The sequence below is a fragment of the Heloderma suspectum genome, chromosome 17 (genome assembly GCF_057233095.1).
Source record: "Heloderma suspectum isolate Gila_16-S chromosome 17, 16-S_ref, whole genome shotgun sequence".
NCBI classification, from domain to species: domain Eukaryota; kingdom Metazoa; phylum Chordata; class Lepidosauria; order Squamata; family Helodermatidae; genus Heloderma; species Heloderma suspectum.
The window spans coordinates 12,582,225-12,604,434 of NC_139474.1; the positions used below are offsets into that span (position 1 = coordinate 12,582,225).

At 50.8% G+C, this 22,210-nt stretch overlaps 1 protein-coding gene across 1 annotated transcript; it reads left to right on the forward strand.

Annotated features, from left to right (window-relative positions):
• The first annotated feature begins 2,011 nt into the window (after nt 1-2,011).
• On the forward strand, nt 2,012-12,921 carry PMVK (phosphomevalonate kinase). The gene is made up of 5 exons (XM_084824885.1): nt 2,012-2,117; nt 4,482-4,545; nt 5,877-6,029; nt 7,263-7,392; nt 11,272-12,921. Exons 1-5 carry the CDS (start codon nt 2,032-2,034, stop codon nt 11,406-11,408), a joined length of 570 nt encoding a protein of 189 aa, XP_084681011.1. The 5' UTR covers nt 2,012-2,031; the 3' UTR covers nt 11,409-12,921.
• The last annotated feature ends 9,289 nt before the right edge of the window (nt 12,922-22,210 follow it).

Here is a 22,210-nt window from a genome sequence, read left to right on the forward strand (position 1 = left end):
AATGTATAGCCCAGGCGTGTTGAACCTCTTTCAGGTCAAGTGCTGCAGTAAGGTTCAAAGGAGCTCTCGGGGGCCGTATTCCAGTGGTGGGCAATCCCATAGGCAAAAGAGGCAGGGCCAAAAATATCTGTATATTTTAGTTCAAGTTCTTACTGCCAGTAACTAAGCCAACGTTTTAGAATGGGGAAAAACTGTGCCAGTGTCGGGAAACCACCAAACAATCTGTGTGGGGTGGAAGGGGTGTAGCCCCGGTGCTCCTTCCTTCCGTATTTTTACAAGTCCATACAATTGCGTATCTTTACAATTCTCTTTACGGATTTGGTCCTGGGGCTGGGGCTTTGCATCCCTGATGTAGTCCCCGTGCCCTCCCCTATCTTAGTGACCCACCTGAAAGGCATGTTCCATGGGCACAAGTCACATTGCAGAGCTGCATTCACAGCACAGGTGACAAACTCACGGTCAAGAACATGATGTCTGTCTTGATCGTGTGTTGGCTGATCGCGAGTCCTGCAGGAAGGTAGATTTACCAATGAATTCTGGCCAGCTTGTGCTGTCCTGCCAATGGCACATTCTTGGTCCTCCAGGCAGTGTTACTACCTAGGGTTGTATACCTTCCCCACTAGACCAGCCCCTGCAATTAATGGGAAGGGACTTCGGCAACCTATAACATCTGGGATTGTTTAGCTTGGAAAAAAGGCCAGTAAAGGGAGACAGGATAAAGGTGTACAAAATTATGCATGGTATGGAGAAAGTGGTGAGGGAGACATTTTTCTCCCTCTCGTAATACTAGGACCCAAAGGGGGCATGCCATGAAGCGGGCTGGTGGGAGATTCAGGACAGATGAAAGGAAGGGCTTCTTTGCACAGCACAGAGTTGAACTCTGGAACTCACTTCCACAAGACATAGTGATGGCCACCACTTTGGATGGCTTTAAAAGGGGATTGGACAAATTCCTGGAGAAGGCTGCCAACGGCTACTAATCCTGATGGCTATCACTATGTCTCTCTCTCCACTTTCTCCACACCATGGTGCATAGTTTTGTACACCACAAGGTACCCGGGGCAGGTGCAGCACAGCAGCTGCTGCCGCTGCTCTCAGAATGACTCATGACTGGAATCCAGGGTGGGGGCAGTTGCACCCCCTTGCCCCTGTGAGCGGATGCCCGTTGCGGATGGATCGTGGAGTCTGCAGTTGCTTGTAATCTCAAGACAGAAAGTGGGAGGGGGACGCAGGCACTCCAGCTAGGGTCTTCTAGGTCCTGAGATGGCTTCAGCTTACACCTAGGGCCCCCTCAAGCATTCCTGGGAAGCCCCAAGGAAAGCTGGTAGAGTCTCCCCATTTCATTGTGAACGGTTTGGGGATTTTACTGTATCAAGGGCGCAACCCTTTTTATGTTTGGACAGAAAGAAAGCCCTACAACTCCCAGCAACGCTTGAGCGGCCCCCAGGTGCAGGACTTTATTTTTCTGTCTAAACCTGCACAGGACTGGGCCCTAAATTCGCCCCCTGGGGCCGTCCAGATGCGTTGGATCACAATCCCCAGCTCCCATGCTGGCTGGGGGATGCTGGGAGTTGTAGTCCCACTCATCTGGAGGGCACCAGCTGGGGTGGGTGTGCTCCTGGCATACCTTTCTCCCCCCCCCCCCGTGTGAATGTTTCAACACGTAACTGAACCTCCTTCCTAGTACGCCTGGGCGCGGGCACGAGCGCGAAGGGGCGGGGCGTAAGAAGAGCTCCGCCCTCTTTCGGGTCGTACTGTTTTCCCCAACCGTGAGTCAGCCTCTTAAACATCGTGTTTATTTACTGTTTCCGCCGCCCGGACGCTTCGCTTCGCTGTGCTCTGCTCAAGTCCGCCTCCTCCATTCCATCATCCACCCCCCTTTCCTCGCCGCGAATGGTGGCGGCCCGGAGACGCGCCCATTGGCGCGGAGGCCAGGCGGGGGCGGAGGCCCGGGCGGAGTGTTCCGCCCTGGACGAGACCATTAGCGCGGGCGGGGGGAGGCGGGGAAGCCGGCGCGGCGGAGCGCGGGCCATGGCTCGGGCGCCGCGGCTGGTGCTGCTCTTCAGCGGCAAGAGGAAGTCGGGGAAGGACTTCGTGGCGGAGGAAATCCAGAGCCGGTAGGGCGGGGGGCGCCCGAGGGGGAAGGGGGGGCGCCCGAGGGGGAAGGGGGGGCGCCCGAGGGGGAAGGGGGGGCGCCTGCCCGGGGCGTGACGGGGGGGCGCCTGCCCGGGGCGTGACGGGTGGGCTGCATTCGGAAGACCGACCACCCACCCAGGCACGCGCAGGCGGGGCCTTGCGTTGGGGAGAGGGGGGCCCTTCCGACTCGATTCTCCGTCCCCCTCCTATGCATTTCGTTGTGCTAGGTTTCCAGCTCCCCTACCCGCAAAATTACTATAAAAACCCCCCCAAAACAAACAAACCCGTGTCTGCAGTGAACGTCTGAAGTGGGCGCACACGCGAGATGGCCGCGATCTCCTCACTCTCGCGCCTGGCGGGCAGAGGGAAGCAGCGGCCACGCGTCTGGCGCGGCCCTCCTTTAGAGCCTGGAACCGCGGTCGTTTGCGTGTTTCTCCCACGTTAGAAACTTGGGTCCCGGGTCGAAGAGGGGTAGGTCACGGCGGAGGCCTGCTTGGGCCGTGAAAAGGAAGCCCACGCTGGAGCCGTGGGGTCGACCACTGGGACGTGTGCGGGTGCAGAGCAGCGGGGCTGCTAGCCAGCTAGGACTGACCGGACCAGTAAGACCAGTAAGACCGCGAGTTGTCGTCATAGCGGGGGACTGGAACAGCAGCGAGATCCAGGTCCTGCCAAGTACGGCGTGTCATTTCAAAGCCTGCCTAGAGAGGGGCGTGGGTGATATTTTAAAAAGAAAAAACCTTTTGCCTGCGCACACATGCACACCCCATGGGTAGGACCTGGGACCGGGCCTTGTCTAAACCAGTGCTGAGCTCCGGGTGCTGCTCTCAAAGCCCTGGGCCTGCCAAGCGGATAAGAGCACCTGTGAGTATTTGCAGAGCGTCTTTTCCCTCGCTGTTTGGATAGCCCCACCTGGCTCCCAGAAGCCCACCCACAATAATTTCTAGACCGCTGTTCAGCCTGGCTGTTCACAAGAGGTGAGTTGTGTATGCATAGGGCATGATAATATATGATATTCTATACGCGCATCAAGTAAACCTAATGAAGAACAATATTAAAATGATCTTAAAACAGCCAGGGAAAATTTAAAAAAATGACATAAAAGCAAGGAATAATGAGACATAAGCAATGATATAAAAGCAAGAAATAATGAGAAATACATATTCAGATCAGGAGGATAAAAATATCTTTGCTGGTTTTGGAAAAAGCACAACACGCACACCCGGATTTCCAGGGCATTCTGCAACCTTGGTTCCACTGTTCCTGGTCAAATCTCTCTCGATGAGGGGTGGGAAGATTTTAGACTTTCTGAATCTACTTTCTCTTTTTAGAACCCCTAGATCAGCCTTATTTACCTGTTGTTCTCCAGAAGTTTTGGACTCCCAACTCCCATCAGCCCCAGCCAGCATGGCCAATGCTCAGGCATCCTGGGTGTTGAAGTGTAACACATCTGAGGGCGCTAGATTGGGGAGGGCTGCTGTAGATCCACCAGCTGAAGTTACCTACAAAATGGTGGCTCAGGGTGGGCGGGCGGAGCTAAATGCAACATGGTGGCTTAAGTGGGCGGAGCCATTGACCCACTGCGCCCCTTGGGCCATACTACACATCAGTATCTGAATTCTTACAGATTAGGGGTCCGAACAGTCTAATTTAGAAAGGGGTAAGAAATACATGGCTGGCCGGGGAGTGCTGGGAGTTGCCGGACCTTTTTCTGTCCAAACAGGCCCAGGATTGCGCCCTTAAACAATCAGGAGTTGGTGACTTCCACCTCCTGGAAATTATCCAGCTGTTATCCAGTAGATCCCAATCGATTTTCTGCCCACGAAGAAGACTGGGATATCTACTATATCTACTGTTTACTGCCCCGCCCCCCAGCTCCAGGATCTGGTAGATTGCTATTGATCCTGGGCGGGACCATGGCAAGCTAGTAGAGGCGAGGTGGGTGTCATAACGAGATAACTTTTTGTTATGTGTTGTGATTTTTTAAAAGTTTTGTCATAGGCCATCTTGGGATGCTTCATTCTACAAGGCAACTTATAAATCTTTTCAATAAATAAAAAATATAAGGCGAGACTCTCTGTATCAGGCCAAAGGGCTCTTTGTCCAGCATTTTGAGTCCCAAGCCGAGCGGGGCTGCGGCCTTCCTCTGTTGTCTGTCCCCTGGGATTTTGGGGTAAACTGCCCCTGAGGTGCCATTTAGAATGTGGAGGTGCCATTTAGCTACCAAAAGTGGCCTTAGCTCTTCTCTCCGTAGATCCAGTATTTGGGTGACTGTCGTGGCTGGGCGGACACGGGGTCGACGCAGCGCCCGACTCCTTTGCAACCCTTTTGCTTCCTCTTCCTGGCAGGTTGGGACCTGATGTTTGCACTATTCTCCGCCTGTCGGCGCCACTTAAAGAGCAGTATGCAAAGGTAGGTTGTGTTTCTGGCCTTGTTTGTACCCATTACACTGCCTGGTAAGTATACAAGAAGGTCCTTGCTGGGTCGCGCTCCGAGGTATATCTATTTCACCCGTTCAGTTGTGAACTGAACGGGTGAAACAGCAACTGACCATAAATGTGGCAAAGCCCACAAACATGAAACCTGCAGCTCTTTCCCATGGATTCCTCCCACGGCATCCAGCCTTCAGAGGTACATGCTGCCTTTGAAGGAGGCTTTTCCATTTTGATAGCTTGGCTAACAGCCATTGATCGATCATATGTGAACCTCTTTCACCACTCACAAATGGATACATATCCTGATATTTGGTCTGCTTTTATTGAAGTTTATAAATAATCCGCTTTTTCTAGGATGCTGTAGTCAATTGGAATTGATACTTTTAACGCATGTAGTTACACTGTCTGTACGCTTGTTTACTATATATTTGTTAATTTTTCCTTTTTTCTGATCTATTTTGTTTTTGTTGAAATTTATAATAAATCAATTAAAATAATGTTTTGAAAAATTGTGAACCACTTAGGGGTCGTATTATATTTAGCAGTAAATAAATATCACAAATCATCTATTGCTGGCATTATTACTTACGTCAGCCTTCACCCAACCTTGTGCCGGCCAGATGTGTTGGAACACAGCCCACATCATCCCCAGACAGTGTGGCCTGTGGTGGCTGGGGATTATGGGAGTTGTAGTCTGATACATCTGGAGGGCGCCATGTTGTGGGAAGGCTGAAGTATATCATTAGCATGCCGCCCCATTAACCCCGGCGGTTTAACAATAAAAGTGCAAAACCATAAATCAGCCGATTGAATAAGATGGCCAAGGTATAAAATGAAGTGAATAAATAAATAAAAGCAGCAGCAGCAAATCATGGCATTAATGCAATGGAACTAAAGGCACCAAATATCTTAAAATAGGATTAAAATGATCTTTTAAAAGTTTGTGGGGAAATACAGCCATCTTTGTACTGGTGCAGAAAGGGCCGTAATGTTGGTACGTTGGCGTGTCTTCTCATCCTAGTATTCCAGGCTTTCCCAGCCTGGTGCCCTCCAGATGTTTTGGACTTCAACTCCCATCAGCCCCAGGTAGCATGGCCAATGGTCAGGGATGCTGGGAGTTGTTGGGGAATGCTGTGCTATCCCATGGCTTCGTCGCCTTATCCTACAGCCTGTGGCCATCTCTCGTTTCATGCGGCAGCAAGTCTCACAAGTGAATTAGCAGTATGTTCGTTTGTCAGTCTTGGGTTTAGCAATCCGTTTTGTGGGGGGAAACGGTGATACAGGCTTGTCTCTGCTGTCTGTCTGCAGGAACACGGCCTGGATTTCCAGCGCCTCTTGGACACCAGCAACTACAAGGAGATGTATCGGCAGGATATGATCCGCTGGGGGGAGGAGAGGCGCCGGACCGACCCCGGCTTCTTCTGCCGCATCGTGGTCGAGGGCGCTGTGCAGCCCATCTGGGTAAGGGTGGGGAGAGGGCGGCTGTATGGTGGGAACTGTGCTCAGTGGTATGGTAGTAAATTTGGGGGTGCCGGCACTCATCATGACAGTCCCCATAGCTGTGCCCCCCCATGGAGAGTCTAAAATTGCAGGCATATCCAGATCAACAAACCAGTTTGAGCCATTTTCATCTCCTCGAGGAGCAGGTCTGTTGTAAAAGGACATTCAGGAATGACCCCCCGCAAAATACGTTGTGTTACAACAGGGAACAATATTTTGGGCCGGTTCGCACAGTCTCGGCAAGGGAAATCAGCCCCGGGGGCACCTGGCGTTCCCAAATTCCCCTCGCTGGCGTGGCTTGCTGTGCCGTCTGACCCTGAGTGGCACAGCTTGTTTGGGGGGTGGGTTATGTGCAGGTTGCTGCCCCCTCAAGCCGCGGCACCTGGGTTTGGATGACACGGCAAGCCGTTCCGGCGAAGGGGATTCGGGAAACCCGCCCAGCACACGTGGCGGCACTGACAAGCCACCGCGGCTTGTGAACCACGCCTCAGTCGCGCAGACTGGGTCGTTGTTTCTGGGAAGATTCACAGCCACTGTGAGAATTGGAGCTAAGCTCAGAGGGAACAGGGAATTCTGAAATGGATCGGAGATGTGATCTGTGTCCCGGCTAATCAAAAAGTGCTTGTGAGCCTTGGCTGTGCCACGCCACCGCATAAAACCCCATGAGCTGACAGTCCTAGAATAGTGAGCTGGCAAAGGGCAATGTTGTAGTGGTTCACATGTTGGACTTTGGCTGGAGAAACCTGAGACTGCGTGAGAAAAGTTAATGGGACACCGCAGGCCTCCATCCCCCATACGACCACCGGCTCAAGTGTTTCCTGGAGTATATTTTCTCAGCACCGGGGAAAAACCTTTGATTTCAAACTCAACAATCCAGTTCAAGGAATTGTCATTTCCACCAGGAGCAGGTTTTTGGGTACAGCAAATGGGTCTTCATTGCCCATTCAAGACCAAGCTGCCCCAAAGTATTTTGCATTATGACAGGGATTGCTCACAACAACAACAGAAATTTTGGTGGGAAAATTCATTTCCCCCCAGCCACTGTGAGAATTGCAGCTAAGCTCGGAGGGAGCAAGGAAGCCCAAGGGGGTGGCAGGTGATCTCAGCGACCCTTCCCTGGCTCCACGGCACCACCCAGCGTGCTTGATTTCAGTCTCTGTCCCCAGACTTCAGCCGCCTTGTCTTCCCGCGCAGGTGGTGAGTGACACGAGGCGGGTCTCGGATGTGGAGTGGTTCCGGGACGTGTATGGAGACGTGGTCCAGGTGGTGCGTGTTGTTGCTGCGGAGGAGACCCGGAGGAGGCGGGAATGGGTGTTCATCGTGGGTGAGTGAAGGGGGCAGACCTGCGTCTGTTTCCTTTTGCCGGTGTTTTTTTTTTTTTTTTTTTAAAGAACACGACCGAGGTTTTACTTCCCATGGCTGGGGAGAAAAACAGTGGGACTTTTTGGGAAGATTAGAAGAATGATTTCATCGTTACAGTTCTGTCCGGCCTTTCTTCCAAGGAGCCCCAAGAGGGAACATGGGGTTTCCCCTGCCCCTTTTTATCCTCACAGCAACGCTGTGAAGTAGGTTAGGCTGAGAGATGGTGAGGGAACCCAAGTGGTCTTTACGGGTGAGTGGGGATTTGAACCTGGGTCATCCTAGTCCAACTCTAACCACTACACCACACTGGCTCTCAAGATGAACACACTGCTGGCCATCATGGGCTCATAGGAGGCGGCTGGGTAGGGGGAGTGTTGGGACTTCCAAGTGTTAATAATAGTTACCAAGGATGAGTAACTACATCTCCCAGAATTCCTGACCATTCACCACACTGGCTGAGGCTTATGGGGTTTGTAGTCCAAAATATCTGGAGGGCACCAAGTTGCCCAACACTGACGTGAGATTATAGATGAATCAGTACTACAGATAATGTTTATAAGTCGGTGGTGTAGAGTCCAGGGGTGGGCAGAAAATAGATCTCTGGATATTTAGAACTTCAACATTGAGAGCCAATGTTGTGTAGTGGTTAGCATGTTGGACTGGGCCTTGGGAGACCTGGGTTCTAGTCCCACTTAGCCATGAAGTGCACTGTGTGACTTTAGACTCTCAGCCGGCCTACCTTACAGGGTTGTTGTGAGGATAAAAACGGAGAGGGGAATCATGTAAGCTGCCTTGGGCTCCTTGTTAGAGGTAAAAAGGTGAGGAATAAATGTAATAATAATAATATACCCAGAAGTCCCTGCCACCCTGGTTAATGGTCAAGAATGCTGGGAGTTGAAGTCCAAACCATCTGTAGGTCTAACTTCTTCCCACCCCCGGCATAGAGAGTCAGATGCAAGATGGACCGAGGGGCTGACTCGGGTTAAGGCCACTTGCCGTGTTCTTTCCAAAGGGTCTGTTGTCGGCTTGTCGGCTAAATAAAGAAACTGCTCTTTGGGGCTCCAGTCCTGAACGCTGGGGAGACGCATCCATCCCATACAGCTGCATCCGGAGTGAGGCAGGGTGTCTGTTGGGGCAGAGCCGGCATATGCTTCAGTAATCTGACACCCTCTCAGTTCTCCTTTCAGAAAGAGGAAGGCAAGGGTCTAGTCCAGGGGTCTCCCCTTTTTTTCTAGCAAGAACTGCTTTGGCTCTCGGCACTGCCCCGGGCATCTTGGAGGCCTTTCTGGGGCTCTAAGGGGTCTCTTCTCCCCCCCCCCCCCGCAGCCCTCGGACAAGCGGTGACACTGTGCCCCAGCCTCGGCTGGAGGCCTTTCGGCCTCTCCTCTCGCCATGTTGTCCTAGCAAGGCTCATCAGTTAGTCACCAAGCAGGTCCACTGTGATAGGTTCATTCTTGGTTCTTGGCTTGGGATGGATCAGTGGATGCTCTGCTCTACTCAGGGCTGCCAAATCTCCCACCGCAGGCCCATGCCACTCTCTCGCCCCCCAGCACCTGCGCACCGCACCGCTGTGGCTAGCCAATCTCATTGCCCTTGTGCTCCCCCCCCCAACCCCCACGGCTAATCGGTTGGCTGATTGCTCCTGCATTCGCCTCTCCCCACTCCTCCCGCCATTTGCCAACTTACAGCCGACAAGCGGCAGGTTTTGTGACTCCCCACCCCGAAAGCCTCTTCCAGTAGCCCAGGTCACAGCAGCCAGCCCACCGCTGGGGCAGACCGCAAGGCAAAGCTGGAGAGTCACTGCTGAGAGTGAGCAGCTCCTGCCAAAAAGAGAGGCAGAGAGTCATGTGGGAACTGGGAGCTTCCCGTGGCCCTCTGCCTTTGCAGCAAAAGAGTCAACGATAAGCTTGTGCAAACGTTTGGCTTTGCTAGATGGAAAAGGGTGGCTCCTCGAAACTTCTTCGCAACCTGGTTAGCCTGCGTGCCAAGCGGTCCGGCACATGGGTGGGTCATCGCCCAGGCTAGACAAGAGAATCAAATTGACTCCAGTTCCCAATCCAAACTATGGGCAGTGTCCAACTGTGTCCTTCCGGTAGCGCAAATAACGTTGTGCTACTGGAAACTAGGTTCTGAACTAGTGCAACAGAAGAATTCAGCTACAGTTATGTTTGTGCAAGCGTGATTGTGCAACTGGTTGCGCATTCTATGCTTGTGCAAGCAGTTGCACATTCCGCTTGTGCAAGCGTAATTGGCACCCGCTTGCACAAGGGGAAGACTCAGTGGAGCTCCGTGAGCGCTATTTGAGTTTGCAGAATGGTACCCTTGGATACTGCCCTGTGGATTGAAGAACTGAGCAGAGAGGTGTTGAGAAATAGTCAGTTGCGTTGAACAACGAAATGAAACCTCCAAGTAGCTCAGTAAAGCACATCAGAATCCTCAGAGCCACTCAATGAAGCCACTTATAAGTGGGAAAATGGACTTCCTGGCTAATCTGGGCAGATGTTCCCTCTTGCTATCCACACAAAAACAAAAGGGAAATGTCCAAAAAGCCAAAGTATTTATCTTGGGCTGAGCATTTCCCAGGCAGGACGATTCTAACTAAGGGGTGTGCGTACAAGCCGAATTCGAGCTCACCAGAGTTATTCAGATTCAGCCTCGAAGCTCATTCCATCTCCTGCCTGTGCCAGATTGCAATCTGTTCTTTTTTTCCTTTCTGCACGAAAACACGTGTGTATTTTCCGAAACGTACTTGTCTATTGCGCGCTTCTTTGAAATGTACGCATTCTTCTCCCATCGAGGAAAGTGTGCTTGGAAGCGTTTTTCAAAGGAATGCTTTTTTCCCTGTGCAAATTTTACCAATGCGTGAATGCCATTGGAAGTGTTTGGGGGTGGGGCAGGGGGCAGCGTGAATCCCATTGCAAGCTCAGAAATGTGCGGGCTTCGACTATATCTTGAGTCCGAGTCTGTGTTCGGTCTGGGAGATGCTAACGGGGATAAATCCTGATCAGAACCAAATGGAAACAGAATCCTCAGACATCCCTAATTCTAACTGGCCAATCAATTGATTGAAGACCTGGTCACCCATCCTCTGGCTGATCTCTACGGTACTTATAGAGAGTCAGCCTGGAATATGTAGAGATGTAAAGTTGGGGGTCTAGGCTTGCCAGGTTCTTTGTTCAAAGATATTTCTAGAACGATGGATTTGGTGGGGAAAGTGTGGTTCATCACACACAGGGGCAGCCCTAGACTAGCTGTCGGCAACTGGCGCCCGAAGTGAACCATCTAGTTGGCACCCCAAACCCCAAGAGCAGATCCAGGCTGAGGTTTTTGGGCAGCTGGGAAACATTTTGCCCCTATTTTCCATTGCATGTTATAAAGGGTTTTTATTTAAACAGAGGCATAATTGTTCATTTTTTCTGCCCGTCTTGTCTGTCCAACCAGTGTTTCTGAAATCAGATGGGATAGAGAAACGACATTTTCAGAATAGATTCGTACTTGACAGCCAGGTGATATTTCAGTCCGATTTCAAATAAAAATGCATTCGAAGGGTTAATTATAATGTTTATTATTCCAGATCCCAAAGCATCCATTACGCTGTTCTGCTTTCAGAGCCATTAGCACCATATCCAGTATAGAAAGAACTAAGAAAACTCTTAGAAAACAAAGATTTTTTTAAAAAAATGTATTTTTGTCCCCTCAAATTTGGCGCCCCACTTAACCTGGCACCCTAGCCGACTGCCTAGTTTGTCAATATGGATGGGCCGCCCCTGATCACACCCACGCATGCAGGATTCAGGCAGTGTTCCAACTTGTGTCCGTTCTTTCCTGTCCCCCACACCAGGAATAGATGACGCAGAATCTGAGTGCGGCCTGGACCAGGGCGTCTCTTTCGACTGGGTCATCACCAACGATGGAGATGAGTTGTCCCTGGATGTTCAGCTGGAGAAGCTGCTCCAGTTTGCCCAGAGCAAACTGTAGCCAAACCTGGGCAGCCGTTTCCCTCCCTTGCCCCCTCTTCCACATTCCTTCGGGAGCTGGGCCAGGACTAGGCTGAAGCACCAAAGAGAGAAAAAGAGGGACTGGAGAACGTCAGAGCGGACGCCGTGCTGCGGTTGGATGCCTGAGGCCAGGCATGGTGGGGCTGGGTCGGTTCCAGGGCTGTGGGAATCCCCTCTCTCATTTGTGTGTGTTGGGGGGAAAGAGTCCATTCCGGCAATTTCTATAATCCAGTGCCAGTTCTTCTCTCCGCATCACTGCATTCCAGGCAGGGGGTGTGTCCATCCCGACCCAGCTACCCACTTGCCGACACGTCTACCTTCTGAGGGGCTGCCTTTTCACCCCCATCTGGCCCGTCCAGCATCAGGCCCACTCTGCAGGAGAGTTGTGGGTTTCTGTGTTTGCGTTTCACTTCAGTCCTCGCTGTTTAAATTTTTATGGCTTCTCGCCACCAGGGGGCAGAATGACCTCAACAAGCGGCTCTCCGTCTCATTTTGTAATTTCTCCTAGCTACACTGTAGCTCGCGCCCCACTCCAAGCCCTGATCCAGCCACCTGGGAACAGGATAGGGGACAGTGCATGCTATTTTGGGGTATCCTAGCCCCACCTTCTGCCCCTTGCGGACTTGAGCTGTTTTTTCTGCCTAGACCAGAATGTTTCTAATGCTGCTTTATCCTCTTCTGTTACTAAACCCACCCACTGTTTTCCTAAAGTGGGCGGAAACTTTAAAAAAATTGCTGTGCCTTATTCTGAAGAGCTATCTGTGCGTCAGCTGACCCAATCTAACCTCGTTCTTCCCTCTCATTTGGCTTTCCAGAAATCTTTGCCGAATCCTTACTTTGGTTCCTTGGTTTGCCAACTTCTTTCCTGACAGAGGTTCCCGTGCCGTTTGGCAGCTGTGCGAGGCGGGGCTGGTTCCAACAGCTGCAGGGACCAGGACTTGGGGGAGCAGAGCCTGTCGGGATGTCTCCCCGTAATGCAGCTTTTATAAAAGGCCCCTGGGCTTTTTCAGAGTGCTCCACCGGGAACCTATTTTGGCAACCTCGGAATGGCATGGGAGCCTTGTCAAGGAAAGGAGCTGGCAACCCTAATGAAATGGAGTCCAATCCAAGACATTCCAGGCCAGGCGTGGCAGTTGATGGAGCCAGAGCAGCGCTCAAACTGCAGAAATGGTGTGTGCTGGGGGAGGTGGTTATTTGGCCTGGCATTGGAAGCAAAGCTGTGTTCCGGCTGAAAGGTGAGACATGGCTTGTCCCCGGGCTACAGGAAGCCTCGCTCTTTCCCAGTTACATGTCTGTACGGAACTGAATGCCTGCCCGGCTTCCATCGACACATTGGCCTCCCCGCCAGGCACTCTGCCTCCCCGGCTGTCTAGTCTCTTGTGAATGCCACTCGCTGCTGAACCGGGTGCCCGCCTCCTCTCTCTCTCCCCGCCTCATTGGAGAGGATGGAGATTGTTGTGCGCACAGTAAACCTTTGGATTGGCTACACCTCACGTCTGTCTCTCTCGTTATTGTTGCCGCTCCAACACAAGTTGCTGATGGGTGGCTGGCCCGGAGTCACGGGCTCGCAAGCAAGAGGCTGGCGCTGTCCGGCCAGCAGGACACTCAGGCACCGAACCGGCAAAGGGAGATGTCCACTGGGGAGCTCTGAAACGGAACAAGGAAGGCGGCCACGATCGGGGCTGCACCAGCCGAGCTGAAACTGAGGGTTCTTAAAAATACACTTTGCGGGCCTTCCCACAGTCCTTCCTGGTACGTTGGTTGAGGCCTTGGTCCAGGAGGCACCTCAGTTAATCTCTTATTCTTAGACACTCAGGCACCGAACCGGCAAAGGGAGATGTCCACTGGGGAGCTCTGAAACGGAACAAGGAAGGCGGCCACGATCGGGGTTGCACCAGCCGAGCTGAAACTGAGGGTTCTTAAAAATACACATTGCGGGCCTTCCCACAGTCCTTCCTGGTATGTTGGTTGAGGCCTTGGTCCAGGAGGCACCTCAGTTAATCTCTTATTCTTAGATGCTTGGGGAAGGGAGGCCTTGTGCTGTCAGCCCTGGCTTTTTGAGGATGAATTCTGTCCCAGGTTGTCTCCATCTAGGGCAGGGGTGCAGAACTCAGGCCTCGGGGCAAAGTCTGGCCTTGTCGTTCCCCCAGAAGGTTGGTTGCACCCCTGTTCCTCCTGGCACATGATCGTTTTGTGGTTTCCTGGCTTCTGTGAAGTTTTTTCCCCATTCAAAATGGTTGGACCTAAGGCTCAGTTCCCTGCAGGAAGAGCCTGAAGCTCAAATACACTTTTAAGCTAAAATAAACCACCAAATTATTTCTCAGCTCAGCTGAGAAAGCTGCAGTACCCCTTCTGGCCAGCTGCCATGGTGGTGCTGTAATGCCATAGAACTCAGGTTAGCAGGTTGTTCTCACCGGCTCCGGGAATTTATTGTCTGAGCACATAGATATAGAATCATAGGGCTGGAAGGGGCCTACAAGACCCTCAAGCCCAACCCCCTGCTCAGTGCAGGAAGCCTGATGCTGAGGCGGTTCCCCATCCAAGTACTGACCAGGGCTGACCCTGCTTAGCTTCCGAGATCAGGCACATCCTGCCCTTTGCTCAGTTGCCAGAGACCATGCCTTGCAGCCAAGCCGTCCTGTGGCATTACAACCACCCCCTTTCTGCCAGTTGAACCTCACTTCTGGGGAAAATCCCTCTGTATTGCTTCACATGCTTAATTCTGTTGCAGACATGATTCCCTGCCCCCGAGAGCAATGCCGTGGAGTCTCTGTATTGTGGGCGGGGTGGCCAGGACTGTGCCAGCCACATCTCTGTACTGTGCGTGATAGTTTTCTGCAGCCTAGAAGGTTATCTGCCCCCTGAGTAGAAAGATCTGGATTAATACCCTCCTGGAGGCTGGAGACCTGGTGGTTGGATTTTGAGATATGCATTGTGCCTTGCGCAGGAAACAGTTTCGTTATTTTTGGTGGATGGGGGTGCCCCTGCAGCTGAAGAAAGGACTTCACTGTAGCAGTGTGGAACCTTAGATACGGGGGGCAAATCCGGTCCTATGAGGTTCCCTAGTGGGCCATGCCCCTTCCCCTGGCTCCACCACTTTCCCCTTACCACTTGTCATTGGGTGGTTTCCCAGCTTTTGTGCAGTTTTTTCCCCTCATTCTCGAAAGGTCGAAATGCCTCCCCTAAAGCTTCATTGCTCGCAGCAAGAGCTTTAAGCCACAGTAGGCTGGCATTTGGGCCCTGCCCCCTTCTGCCTTCAGCTCCACCCACCACTGGAATGTGGCCCCCGAGAGCTCCTCCGGAATGGAATTTGGCCCCTGGACTAAAAGACGTTCTGCACCCCTGCTTCACTGTTTCCTATGTACGGTTTTTCCACCCAATTGTGTCATAGTTTTTCTTCGGTTTCCTTCAGCTTGGGATAATGTTCTTCATTGTCCTTGTTCCACGTATTTTTTTCACCCTGGCCTTCTGCTCAGCTCATGACATGGGACAAATGCAGTTCAGATATTTTTTTAAAAAACCCAAATCAGTTCCAAATACCATTTAAAACACTGTGATCTAAAAGCAGCGGTCATGATGGAAATCCATTTGTAAGAACAGCGGCAACAATGGACACCTTCACAAGCCTGTTGAATTTTTTTTATTTTAGACATTTTTTCAGTTTCTCCTCTGAAAGTTGGCCAAGAAAGGGTTTGGCGGAACTGCACTGGGAGGGAATCCCGAAGGTGCAGTGCCAGTGCCACCGCCGACAAGAGACACCGCCGTCTCTCATGCTCGCCTGCCCCCCTGCCTGAGATGCTAATGCAGGGTCTCTGAGGAAGGTCGTAGAAGGCCCTTTGGGAGGAAACATTGGATTCTCTTGTACTTGCCCCCACAACACCCCTGTGAGGTAGCTTCAGCCGAGAGAGAGAGAGACCGGCCTGAGTTTGTAGCTGCGTTTGGATTTGAATCTAAGTCCTGCACTCCATCTGCTGCACCGCCCTGAGCTGGAGAAGGGCGGTGGAGGCTGGTGGCTCCTATGCCAGTGGGATGGTGAATCTGCTCTGGGTTTCAGTCAGCACGCCAAAGGAGCTCCCCAGGGTGCTCTCTGGTAAGTCCAAGATCACCCAAGGACATTAAGCCTGCCCCAGCTCTCAGTGCCGCTCTGAGCAGTGGGCGTGCAGCTGGTTTGAATCCAGCTGCTGTCATTCAGCACCATCGGACCCAGCATCCAGATGTTGCTTATAATCCCACCGCTGTCACCATTTTTGCCAAGCAGGACAGCTATGGAGATTATTTTCGGAGGCGTGTGTGTGTGTGTGTGTGTGTCTTATGTAACTACAGCAGTGGAAAGTGTGAAAGTGGGGAGGTTCTTAAAAGAGGCTGCAGAATTAGATTATTCCTGCCCCCCTCCCTCCAGGTTAGGGCTAAGGAAGAAGGATTAACCTGTGTGTTTGCATAGAGGCAGAGAATAGGGTAGGAGGGTTGAACCTCTTTCAGCCTGAGGGCCACATTCCATTTTGGAGAAGCTCTCGGGGGCTGCATTCCAGAGGTGGGAGGGCCACCCCCCCACCCCATACACATATGTTGTTTAAACCTCTTACTAAGTCTTAGGAGAGGCATTTCAACATTTCAGACTGGGGGTGGGGCAGGGAAACACTGCACAGAAGCCAGGAAACCACCAAGTGATTGGTGGCTGGGGGCAAGGGGGAGGTGGTTTGGCCATCTTGAGGTTCTGCACCCCTGGATTAGGGTCTTGGGGAGACATTTGACCCCTGATTGCTGAATACTGCACCAGGATTATTCTGATCCAGAAGTGGGGGACCTGTAGCCCTCCAGATGATGTTGGACTTCAACCCCCATCAGCCCCAGCCAGCATGGCCAATGGCCAGTGGTGATGGGAGTTGTAGTCGGACAACATCCAGAGGGCTACAGGTTCCCTGCACACCAGCACAAAATATATATATTTTCTAGCTGGTATTAATTGATCCAGATTAATTACCACAAACACACATGTGGGTTGTGGAAACAGCTGCTAAGAGTGCCCTTGTTGGTTCTGCGCCAGCTTTGGATGTCAACTTGGATCAGCCCAAGCCCTTTTGGCCTATAACTCCCAGGATGCCTGGGGAGTTGTAGTCCAAAACATCTGGAAGGCACCAGGTTGGGGAAGGCTGATAGCTACTACATAGTTGTCATAACAGGTGCAGTCATGGGTTATGTATCTACTATGTTTCCTGCTTCCTTCCCAGATCCCTTCTGTCCTCAGCCCTTGCCTCTATGTGCAGCCTTCACTCCTCAATGTATTTTTCCCTTGCATCCTAGCCATTGGTTTCTCCTCATTCCATGACTGACCCTTCTCTTCCACCACACAGTGAACATTCCGTGATGTCATACCAGCTCAGCCAATGGTACGAGAGAGCTTGTAGATGGGCAATGGTTAACTTCAAACCTATTTTTTCTTTTAGTTTTCAATATACATACATAAATTTGTATAGATCCATAGCAGTGAATACATATGAGATGCATATATATGAAAATACAACTTACTAGCATTTATACATAGGCTTCAACAAAAGCGGACTAGATATCCAAATAAGTATCCATTTGAAGGTAGTGTCTCTATGCTACCTGTTGAAGTGTTGAAAGCATTATAGGAGGTGAGCATTTATCCTTCCGATGTTGTAATATCAGCCTTTCAGCTGTCAAAAGGGCGTGGAGAATCCATTTATGCTGACCATGTGTTAATTTCCATGAAGCAGGTACATAATTTAAAATGGCATGTACATCAGTGAATATTAAAGACTGTTCCAGTCCAAAATTTATCTGTATAATAGCCTCCCCCCAGCAAAAGCAACTACTGGAGATTGCACAATGTATGTTTCAAAGAAGCATTAGCTGTATTGCACTGCCACCAATTAGCTGAATTAGACAATCCTTTATTAAAAGAGACATTGTGGTGTCCAAAAGGCATGAAACAAAAGTTTTTGCTGAATATGACACAGCCTAAGATCCATAGACATGACAGGTAAACACCAAAGCAGTGATCTGCTGATTAGGCAGAACAGGGCAATCCAATTCCCTATTCCTTTCCTGCGTAAAACCCCATATATCATATTTATTCACCAATAACAAGTGTTTATAGACATGGATCGTGGGTCGCTTTGCCTGACCAGCCTCAATAAGTGCTTCCAATATTGACAGGCTCTGATGCTGTAAAAGCAGCTGGGCCAAACCTAGATATTAACAAATGCTGCAGTCTCAAGAACTGCCGTTCAGCCGTAGAAGGCAAGTCATATTTGGCGCGCGGGCTAAAAAATGACAAAAACTCATCATTGGCACCCACCAGTTGATCCAAAGTAGAAATCGCCTTTTCTGTCCATGCCCAGCACAAAAACATTTTCTTCCCAGCTTTAGATCTGGATTGCCTCAAGAAGGCAACTTAGCATGAGACAAGGGATCACTGTAATGGATGTGACATTAGATGCCACACATCCATAGAAACTGTGGTACGAGTGCTATGCACTCTTGTATTTCTAGAACCTAACACCCATCCATTTAGAGGAAAACTTTGAACCTATTATGACAGGGGACTGGGCCTGTTATCTAAAGACCTGGCAGAAGCTGGAACCTGCAGGAGGGATGGGGCAGCTGTGCCTAAAACAGGATGGTGGCATTGCTTGGTCACAGAAAAAGGGTGGCCATCATGGATTACACTAGGATTACGGAGGCCGGGGACAGCGAGGGTCAGTGCCCATCTGTCTCAGCGATAATTGGAAGGGCAGGATGCATGCAAAAGGAAATACTGTGTGCTTCGGCAAGAGGGGACGGCAGGGGAGATCTGAGAACCTGGAGTCCAGAGATACCTCTTGCGTGCTTTCTCAATCCTGATCCAAGAATCTTGGCTACCAGTCTCACCCTTGCCCACTCCCAATCTCACCCTTGCCTGCTCCCAATCTCACCCTTGCCCGCTCCCAATCTTTAAAGCCTTCAAGACTGGTCTCCATGGCTTGCTCAGCCGGGGAAAACAATCAGAATTCCATGGGGGAAGGTGAGGATTTGCAACAAGTAGGATGCCTCCTTATGGATCCCCAAAGAAGAGGAAAGGCATCACCCCTAAAAAGAGGACACAGATTTGCATACAGTTTGCAAACTCTAATTGATATGCTATCGATGCAAATTTAGAAAGCATTATTTATTTATTACTTTTTTGTAATGCCCATTAGCTGGAGCTCTCTGGGTAGTTCCCAACAATTAAAACCACAAAATGCAGTGCAAAACACAATATAACGTTTAAAACTACAGTATAAAAGTTAAACCAAAATAAAACCTAGCAGCAGTGCGGAGATTTAAAATACAATAACATTTAAAATAACAGAACTAAAAGACTGAAATGCTGGGAAAATAAGAAGGTCTTTACCTGGCGCCGAAAAGAGTACAATGTAGTTGTACCCCAGAAGCGGGGTGCCACAGCAGAAAAGGCCCTCTTCTTGGTAGCCACCCGCCTAACTTAAGGGAAAGTAGAAGGCAAAAGGAAGAGGGGCCGACCAAGGGCAAGATGGATGGATGATATTCTGGAGGTGACGGACTCGACCTTGGGGGAGCTGGGGGTGGCGACGGCCGACAGGAAGCTCTGGCGTGGGCTGGTCCATGAAGTCCCAAAGAGTCGGAAGTGACTGACCGAATAAACGACACAGCTCACCATACTGTGGAAGACTGTGATCAGGTGACCTGCGCACCTGCCTGTTCAGTCTGCTGTCAGTTGCTGATGAGCTAGCTACAATTCTTATGGTTCATTATCCTTACACTGGAATTGCCCAGGACAGCCTTTCAAACAGAGGACTGCCCACTGTAAAAGAGGGCAATTGGCCACCCTTTTGTAACCAGGGATATTTGCAGATGGAATTCCAGCTTCCTTCCTTCAACATTCAGCTTCCTTTCAAAAAGCCAATAATCAATCAAGGCTCTAGTCCCTTTGTATTTGTAAGGACTGAAGGGAAAGCATGCAGGTGTGAACAACAGGAGCTTTCTTGGCAATTGCTATATTAGAGCTCCTCCCTTCCCAATTCACAGTGGCTAATAATCTTGGCGGAGTCGTCCCCCCTCCCCCCGCACAAGACAGGCCGGCATTCCGGTTCCGTATTTTGTTTTCTCTACAAGGGACCGTGTGGATGGAAAATTTGTAACCAATGATGTTGTAAGATGGCCTGTGTACCAGACTGAAGGTAAGATGATAGAGCAAGACTAAATGTGCTACTGTATGGTTCAAACTGGTCAAAGGCACCACGGCCATCTTCTCGGGGCCTCTCTGTGTGAAATCCCAGGGGAAAACAGGGGAGTTAAGTGCAGCCTGTCACTTGGCCAACGCAGGGCTGAGCCGATTTCAGGCTTCTTAGATCTACTTAATTTTTATTTTTTTCTTACTAGGATCCCCCAAATCCATCAAGCGGAACCAGGTGCAAAAGAGGTACACTTGGAATGAAAGAACAGGGTGCCTCTCAGCACTTTCTGAGTCCAGGGATTTGTTTTCAGTACTGGAAGTGAGCTGAACTTTCACGTAAGGGTCTGCTCCTGGTTTACAGGGCCGGCCCTCCCATTGGGCAGAGTGAGCTGGCTGCCTCAAGCGTCAGAAGCAGGAAAGTGTGGCGGCGGCCCCTTGGCCAGCCGTTGGAGGGCAGAGCTGTGTGTTTCATGTGGCCTGTCTTGCATCCCCTAGATTAGCTTGTTGCTCTCGAGTGTGGTGGAAGATCCTGACCCATCACAAGCATGGCGTAACATTCAATTGCCAATCCAGTCAGCTTCTCTAGGTGGAATGGAGCGGGGGCATCTTGTCGTTTGCCTCAAACAGCAAAGTGTCTTGCGCTGTCCCTGCCTGGTTAAGCTCCCGCTCTCTTCATTTAGGTAATGGAAGGAGCATGTTGTTGTTGTTGTTATTAGCATCTTGTTTTCCTCTTGCAAGCAGCCTGAGGTCCTCCTTATATGGTCTCCCTCTTCTCCATTTTATCCTCCCAACAACCCTGTGAGGTAGGATAGGCTGAGAGTCCGTGACTGGCCCAAAGTCGCCCTGTGAGCTTCATGGCTGAGTGCCGTGAACCAAATTCAGCCCAGCCAGTTCATCGCCAAAGGAGTCCCAGCAGCAGCCGAAGCACCGTGGGACCACAGCCTCCAGGTGGCACGTTGGCACCATCTCCATCGTCGTGGCAACCGTCTCCCACGGAGGCCTGGAGTTATGATTCTCCCAGCAGTCTTTTGGTCCGGCTGTGTGTGTGTGTGTGTGTGCCATGTTTTGGGTCCCACGTGGGACTCTGGGTTTGGCAGCCTGGAGTTTTAAAGGGCCGTGGATCAAAAGAGGTTTGTTTCCCAAAGGGTCAAAAAGCAACAGTTTTGATTGCGAGACAAAGATGAAAACACTTCCCACAAGTGACAATGGATGCTGTTTTGTCCTGGCTTCTCTGAGGATCACTCCCAGGGTTAAAGCATTTGGACGCTGCAGAGGACAACTGGAGAGGAAGGACCGTCCAAGGGGCGCTTTGACCGTAGCTCTACCTCAGTTCCAAAGTGATCATCTGGCCTGCAAAGGAGTGCATCTGAAACCAACATCCAAGGGTCAGCGGGAACATAGTGGAGCCAGCCAGACCATTCCGGGGGAATTGAGCAATCTGGTAGAATCAGCAAGCCAGAAGGAGAATGCCAGAAATTGTGCTTTCTTGGTTGTTTTATTACATTTTACAAGTGGGACCTACGAGAAAATGTGCATACTCAACTTCTAAGAGGAGTGCCTCTGTTTAGGGTTGCAGCCAGTCAGTGATACCCTGTTTTAGGATACTCCATTACACACACACACACACACACACACACACACTCACTCACTCACTCACTCACTCACTTACTCAGTGTTCCCTGGTTATGGCTTTTTGGTGGGAAAAAACCAAAACCTTTGTTTGTCGATCTGTGTATTTAAGGAAACGTCTGCCCTGAGTTTCAGCCCCAAGAGGGCCCCGTGGCGGCTTATGCCAATTTCCAGAGGCAAAATGCGATCAAACCGCAGCCATGAAAATACAGTTAATGACAGAGAGGGAAAGGAAACGGGAGCAAAACAGACAGTCAAACAAACCACAACAGCAGGAGAATTATTAAAACAAACCACAAGGCTTGGGGGAACGGGAAAGCCTTCATCAGTTGCCTGAAGGCCAAAACAGAGGGACCCAGCTTGCCTTGGCACAGAGGACGGGAGCTCTGTAGCCTTGGCACTGCTGCCAAGGTATTACTAGCGTACTAACAGATTTCATGTGTTTGTCTTCTACTTACATTCATAATAAACTGGAGCTACAACAAAATGTTGCAGTATGAACTTCTCCCTTTGCCATTCCCCCTCCACTTCCTGTTTTCCATCCGCCACAGCAGCCAGCTGGCTTTCCAGAGGAATAATGGGAGCTGTAGTCTAACACATCTGTAAGGCACCGAATTGGGGAAGGCTGAGTAATGTAACCAAGGCCAGTCTGATTTCTATATGAGAGGGGGCTTTCTCATGCTTCTTCACTTCCACAAAGAGAGAGGTGCCGGGGTCCAAGCCTGATTGGGGAGCTACCTTCTGCCCAAAGGCCCCCATCCGAAGATGATCAGGGGACTGGAAACAAAGCCCTATGAGGAGAGACTGAAAGAACTGGGCATGTTTAGCCTTCAGAAGAGAAGGCTGAGGGGAGAGAGGATAGCGCTCTTCAAGTACGTGAAAGGTTGCCGCAGAGAGGAAGGCCAGGATCTCTACTCGATCATGCCAGAGTGCAGGACATGGAATAATGGGCTGAA

Coding starts and splice junctions, on each gene's coding strand:
- PMVK (XM_084824885.1), top strand. CDS start 2,032: ATGGCTCGGGCGCCGCGGCTGGTGCTGCTCTTCAGCGGCAAGAGGAAG. Junction 4,546..5,876: donor TTAAAGAGCAGTATGCAAAG/GTAGGTTGTGTT, acceptor GTCTGTCTGCAG/GAACACGGCCTGGATTTCCA. Junction 7,393..11,271: donor GGAATGGGTGTTCATCGTGG/GTGAGTGAAGGG, acceptor CCCCCACACCAG/GAATAGATGACGCAGAATCT.